Source organism: Xenopus tropicalis, chromosome 7 (genome assembly GCF_000004195.4).
Source record: "Xenopus tropicalis strain Nigerian chromosome 7, UCB_Xtro_10.0, whole genome shotgun sequence".
Lineage (NCBI taxonomy): Eukaryota > Metazoa > Chordata > Amphibia > Anura > Pipidae > Xenopus > Xenopus tropicalis.
In genome coordinates, this window is record NC_030683.2 from 62953849 (window position 1) to 62961061 (window position 7213).

The 7213-nt window shown below is 37.4% G+C and overlaps 1 protein-coding gene across 1 annotated transcript in view; it reads right to left on the reverse strand.

Annotated features, from left to right (window-relative positions):
- cxcl12 (C-X-C motif chemokine ligand 12) overlaps positions 1-748 on the reverse strand; it is a 48546-nt gene extending 47798 nt beyond the window's left edge. Inside the window, exon 1 of the mRNA NM_001015764.1 lies at positions 662-748. Within this exon, the coding sequence (NP_001015764.1) occupies positions 662-722 (61 nt within the window). The 5' untranslated portion in view covers positions 723-748. The remainder of the gene's footprint in view (positions 1-661) is intronic.
- Positions 749-7213: the final 6465 nt, after the last annotated feature.

A 7213-nucleotide genomic window follows, 5' to 3' on the forward strand; every position in this document is an offset into this window, starting at 1 on the left:
AGAATGGTTGGATGCAGCATGTTCTGCTCCTGCCCACTGAATACTTTACTACTGATTACCTGATTACCGAGCTAGAATCCAAAGTCTGGATAATCACATGAAGAATGACCCCCATACAGTGAAAACATTGCAATGTTTGGATGCAGTCAAATACATGGAGAGAAATTTTAAGAACACATGGTTAAGTCTGTGGCTCTAAGAGACACAAGCCTGGCAGAGTACTTTTCATAGCAAAGGTCTAGCCTGCAAGGGCTGGTATAGGGTATAGATGGCAGTAAGTACCAGCTCCATACAGCACATTGCAAAGCATTTCTTAGCAGACTGCCAGCCAGAGGGCATACACAGTTCTCTGAAGGTCCAGCCTGATTAAATGCATTGCTTGAGTGGTGGGCACGGACCAGCTGATGTAAAATACCTTTGTACCCATAGTTTTGAGAAACGGCTCCTTGCCAGGAGGCTAAGTAGGCTGGCATGGAGCATGTCTGGTACGTGCGGTGTGAAGCTGGACAGAGTAACATGTGTAACATACTGCACGGTATATCCTATTAGAAATCTCCTCTCGTAAAGTTACACAATTACTGAATGTAGAAAGCTGTTGTATTTTCCACTCCAAATGCACGAAACCTTCCCCCACAAACCCAGAGAGTCCCCAATCACTTACCCTCAGAAAGGCAGAGGGATCCCAGCAGAATGGAAAACAGAGCTAGAGTCCTTATGTCCATGTTATGGCTGGAGCTGTGCTCGCAAGGATAGAAAATCTCAGAATGAGCTCAACTCGAAGTGGAGAAGTCTGGAAGTGCAAGGGGGTGGGGAGTAGCTGCGGGTAATCTATCACCCAAGGGTTGTTATTACATCCTTCCTCTATTAAAATAGCTCGATATAAATCTGCTCAGTCCTGCATAGGTTATCTGCTTATAATACGAACTGTATAAGCTGTAGATAATATTACTTTGCCTTGTCCTAGCGCTGTTTGCTTGCTGAGCAGGGTTGTGAGGCAAAAGGCTAGTTGGAGGCATTGCCAGCTATTCCCTGTTACTGAAAATTACTGCACAACGCTGAGGCACTGAATGCCCGACCTGCCTGTGATGATTCTGTTCCTACACTGAACTGGGAAATCAATGAAATAAGTTCTAGGGGTGCATATGAGGGCTGCAAGAATTTTCTTACTGGGTATAGTTGCCTTATCTAAGGTGACTGAAAACAAAGCAGACGGTAAGGGCAATTAATGGACGGAATGTAGCTTAGACTTGGATCCGAATACTATTGTGGGGTCTAGAGAGAGAGGGTGCTAAGGAAAGATGCGCAGGGTATTGTGTCAGAATGATGTGCTTGCACCCTATTGCATGCCGACTCCTGGAAGAAACGCTATAGCCACGTTATAGTCTACCTTCAGTAGAACATTTATTGTGTATTGTTGGCATCAAAAGCACTTGTTTAGAGAATTGCCTTTAATATGACATTGTAAATGCTAGATTTGGCCTCATTCACACTTTTCCACAGACATGTTTTGTCATTAATAGCTGTATTAAGGAAATCCAGTTTATTAGGGTGGAGGTGTAAAGAGCCTATATATTAGAGTTAATAACCTGTAAGATAAGTTGTGATTGTAATGAGTTGTAGTGCACTTAAGGAAGCTTGCATAACAGTGCTGCCTATGTCCTGTGTAATGTTAATGAGGTGTAGTAGTGGTGCTAAGGAAATGTACATGAGCCATTTGTACTCAGACGCTGAAGACACATTTGCTTTAGACAGAACTAACTTTTTAAACAAGTTGGTGTCATCAGGCAAACACCTATATCGCAATAATTTGTTATTAACTAGCTTTGATAGTCATAAAAACATACAGAAATTAAAAGTTAACAGAACATACTCTGTATCTTTGAAATATTCAATTTGAAACATTTCTCCAAAACTATTTGGGGTAGAATAATGCATCAGTGAACATATGTTTCATACATTAGAACAAAAGAGAGCATTTTAGTTGTTAACTCTTAACATGCAGGGTGGACTGTAATCAGATGTAGCTTAGAATGGAGGTTGGCCTACCTAAAATCAATCTTCTTACGGTGGACTGAAGTACAAGAAAACAACACTGAGATGATTATTCTAGATATCCTATCTAAATATCTGGTCATATTACTGAACAGTTTTTCACTCAAATGTGATTAAGGTCTTGCATATACTACAGCGATGATTGCTATCTGATACAGTGGGACCATATTAGTCTGCTAAACCATATGGATTACAGTCACACCCAATGTGCTAATGGTCGTTGCAACAGTCCATTTCTATAAAGGTAGCGATAGTATTATGTGCAGGTTGCAGTTCTGGTCTGATTTAGACAACAGCCATTATTGGCATGCCCTTTTATACATATTTCTACCTAAAAAAAAATATGTGCAGTATGAACAAAAATTGTAAGCTGTAAAATGTACTTATTTTTTAAAAGCACAGTTGACCACAGTTGTAAACCCCAAAACGATATTCCTACAATGCTGTGAAGCTCCTCAGAGTTCTGTTCATGAGCTGCCTTCTGCTACATTGTTTCAGTATTTAAATCGGCATTAAAAAAAACAGCAAGGGGCAGATACACACTACATAAAAGTAGAAATTACATTTACATAATTTGTAAAAAATTAATTAATGCCTATTCCTTAAAACTGTATTCTTTCATTTGGTCAAATGTTATTTAAAAGCATTTAAAATTTGTAACAAATGTGTATTGAAATGTTTGTTAGAATTATATATATTTTAGGCAAAACCTTATTTTTTGTTGACATTCGTTTCAATTTGCCTTTTAATGTGATGACATTCTGAGACATTTTTGTGTGTGTGTGTTTTTCAACTGTTTTGTCTTCTTATAGCTGAAAACTGATGCTCAGGCTAGATTATTGGGTTTTTTTTATCACTATTAAGACCCGTTTCCCACTAATCTTCCTGTTATCCAACCACTAACTACATTATACTAAAATAAATGTTAAGATTAATTGGCTGGAGTAGCAAGCTATCTCAAGACCAGGAGCCAAGGAGCAACATTCGGTTGTATTAATTTGATAATAATGAGATTAATTGGTTGCTGGGAGTGCTAGTCTCGCTGTGTGGAAGGTACACATACTGAAAGGTCTTCTCTCCTTGTACTGGGTCATCTGCCAGCTATTTGTAATGATTTTCTCAATAACCTATTAGATTCTTTTTAGTAATTTCAGACTGAAATTCAGGGTCACAACTTCTATCTGTGTCCTTAGCTTATTTAACCCATAGACTAAACAAGAGTGGTAGAATTCTATTGGCATGTTGTTACAGCTGAAAATTTACCATTAATTAAGTCACTAGTCCCTCTTGTAGCTCTTTTCCCATTGACACTAACTAGTAATGGAAGAAACTCCCACTCTATATTTCTTGCCACATGAGATTATTGTAGACTGACCAAGCATTATGGTCATATTTTGTTCCCTCAAATGACCAATTACAGGATGATCCAATAATGTCTTAACTATTGTATAGCTGGTGGTGTATGAACGACCGTAGATTCACCGGATCAGATTTAATCGGATGGGTTTAAAAAGCCCTGTCATTACAGTAAACATACAGTAAAACCTGCCAGTTGGTGTGAATAACAGACATAAGTCATTGAATGATCTCTTTCTGCGCATGTCATGGTTGTACCTGCAGAAGTCAACAAACCTGTGCAGTAAACACTGAATATTCATTCGCAATCCTACATTATGAAAAACCACATGCATAGGGTTTCTACAAATAAATCCAAAAGATAACACTTTTTTAAAGTTTAAATTTTTTTTTACCTTGCTGCAATACCAGAAAGCCTTGGCAATTGGTCATATGTTGTAGTATAAAAAAGATGCATTGATTTTTATTAATTAAATCACTTCCTATACATTGCTTCCACCATGGACTGATTTTGCATTATTTGATAACAAAACTTTGACACCTTTTTACATGGTCATTCTCCATAGATGACATATTGTATGGTTAAAAACATCATCAATAGATCATTTTCCAATAAGATTGTTCATCTGAGAACTGGAAAATATGACCACACCCCTCTGAGTGTTATCCACTAGGATCAAGATGGCCTCTACTCACAAGTAATTTCCCATTCCTTAAAACTGGAAACATTTTACTGTTAAACTAAGAATACTGCAAAAAATGTTGGCATTATATTATAAGTTCAGCCAGTGCATGAAGCATCAGCAAATGAAAGGAAAAGGAGTTACTCCTTATTACTACCTGGTACTCTGATAGCTTGTACTCTACAAATGATTGGAACAAAAGAAATATGGTTGTACGAACTGTGGTTCCTTGTACCCTCTTCTTCTGTTTGACCAATTGGTCAGAGAGTGTATTGCATGGTCACCTTAAATGTAATAACTATTGCAAGTAATATCCTGTCTATCGCTTTCTATTTTCTGCCCTGGTGAATTTTGAAACATTGTCACAGAACCCATCTCATTAACAGACTTGTCCTTGCTGGAGACAAGCTCATTTTTGCAACATTGTTTAAAAAACATTATAAACCACTAAAAATTTGTAACAAATGTATATTGGAACATTGCTTAGAACTATTTAAGTGATAATGAGTTAGGGATGCACCGAATCCAGGATTCGGTTCGGTATTCAGCCAGGATTCCTCCTTTTTCATCAGGGTTCAGAATCAGCCGAATCCACGGTCCTGGCTGAACTTAATCCTAATTAGCATATGCTTATTAGGATTTGGATGGGTTAAATGTCGCCGTGTGAACACGGAAGTGAAAATTGTTTTTGCTGCACACTACATTTAACCCTTCCATATCCTAATTAGCATAAGCTAATTCGGTTCGGTATTCGGCCAAATCCCTTACAATGGATTCGGGGGTTTGGCTGAACCCAAAAAAGTGGATTTGGTGCATCCCTATAACAAAGACCAGCCTCCAAAGTTTTAAAATTGAATCCTAAATTTAGGCTTTTTATAATATGACTTTTATTGGTACTTGAAGCATATAATGAAGGTATCATTTGTAAGGATCTCAAAGTCCTCTTCTTGTTGACCTGTATGTTACCCAAATATTAAGACAGTTGACGTTATTATTGTGATCAGTATGATCAGTGATTGCTGATCTCCAGGCTCTGGCTGTGGCTTGTTAGTTACATTAGAGGCATAACATGTGTTCTCAAAATTCTGTGCTATTCAACATGGAAACTTAAACACATTTGAACTTTTAGTGATACATAGGAATCACTAAGTCAATGAAGCAGAAAATTCTTTAGTGTATACTCAAGTCAGGGATTCAGATTTAACAGTATGTAGTAGCACTACATATTTGAATCAAATTGCCTGTTTTCAATAGTCTGGGTGTGCCAGTAATGCTTCACTGTTGTTTGTAAAAACAAAAACAATGAAAATAAAACATCATGCAGTGACCTGTAGACTCATTATTCACATAATAATTCATTTGTTCATCATGTGTACCAAGTCATTTTTCAAATACACTGATCTGTTTTGCAGATTATAAACAGGTAAGTAAAAACTGTGGCCTCTTATAATTCATTTGTTCATCATGTGTACCAAGTCATTTGTCAAATACACTGATCTGTTTTGCAGATTATAAACAGGTAAGTAAAAACTGTGGCCTCTTATAATTCATTTGTTCATCATGTGTACCAAGTCATTTGTCAAATACACTGATCTGTTTTGTAGATTATAAACAGGTAAATAAAAACTGTGGCCTCTTAGGGCTCTGGCACATGGGGAGATTAATCGCCCGTGACAAATCTCCCTGTTCGCAGGCGACTAATCTCCCCGAAATGCCATCCCACCGGCGAAAATGTAAATCGCATTTACATTGGCATTTACATTTTCGCCAGTGGGATGGCATTTCAGGGAGATTAGTCGCCTGCGAAAAGGGAGATTTGTTGCGGGCGACTAATCTTCCCGTGTGCCAGAGCCCTTATATTTGAGATATATATATATATCAGTCCTTATTAGAGTCTGCACTCCAAAGCTTATAGCTTTGCGGGGTGCACAGCCAAAAATTAAGTATTCAACAATTCTTGCATTCTGCGGCCGGCACTACTTTAAAATTTGTCAAAAGTTTGTTTACAACATATTGTTTAAAAAGAATCAGACATTTCAGTCCTCAATAGGACCTTTTTCAAGGTACAGATACATACAACAGTTCAGTTTAAATAGCTTCCTTCCATGAACCCAGGTGTATCAGTGACATCATATGGAAAGTAACCCCTTGTGACCAACAACCCCTGACAGTGACCAGTTAAAAAATTCAAATATCACACTGATATATAAGTGCACCAAATATTCTCCCTGCTCTTAAAAGTAGCACATTCACTTGATTTCACGATACAATATAAAGTGCAACATTTAAAGTGCAACTTTGTTTAAAACCATTCCTTGTTTTACATTCTATTATGTCTGAAATTCTGAACCACTTCCAATGCTAACCCATTACTTACTAAACTCCAGCGATTCCTGTAATGCAATCATTATTATCATAAATAATACATTGATACAAGTAGTAGGGTATGCATTGTAGAACCATATTATACATCCTTATAAGCATCACTTTTCTGTCAAAAAACAGTTCAACTGTAATGTGGTGTTAAGTCACCTGGGCACAACACATCCCAATTTGTGAGTCCAAAATGCCTCCTTTTGTAACAACAACCGATTAATATCACCTCCTCTCCTTGTGGGACCTTCACACAATCTATCGCCATACATTTGAATGCACTTTGGTGCACTTATATATCAGTGTGATATTTGAATTTTTTAACTGGTCACTGTCTAAACTAAAGGTTTAGTCACTGGTAGGCCATCTTAGATTCCAACCTGGGCACTGTATGTTATTCCTGTTTCTTTATAGGTTTTCACCTGGTACTGACCTCACTCACATCTGACTCTTCAAAATCAAATAAATAAAACTGATATTAGTGTGTGAAAGATTGTAAGCTCCACTAGGACAGAGCCTAATGTGATTGACAAGCAATCTCTGTAAAACACTGCATACATGTGAGTTATATAAGCAATAATTAATATTATGTCACCATTTTACTAAAGAAAACTGCTGCTGAAAATTCTGAAGCAAGATGCTTTAAGGTGGCCATACATATAGCAATTTCGATCTTTTGCGCGATCATGCCTCCACTGACGTTCAGGGCTGAATTGTCAGATATGGACGTAGAAACAATAGAAATTCTA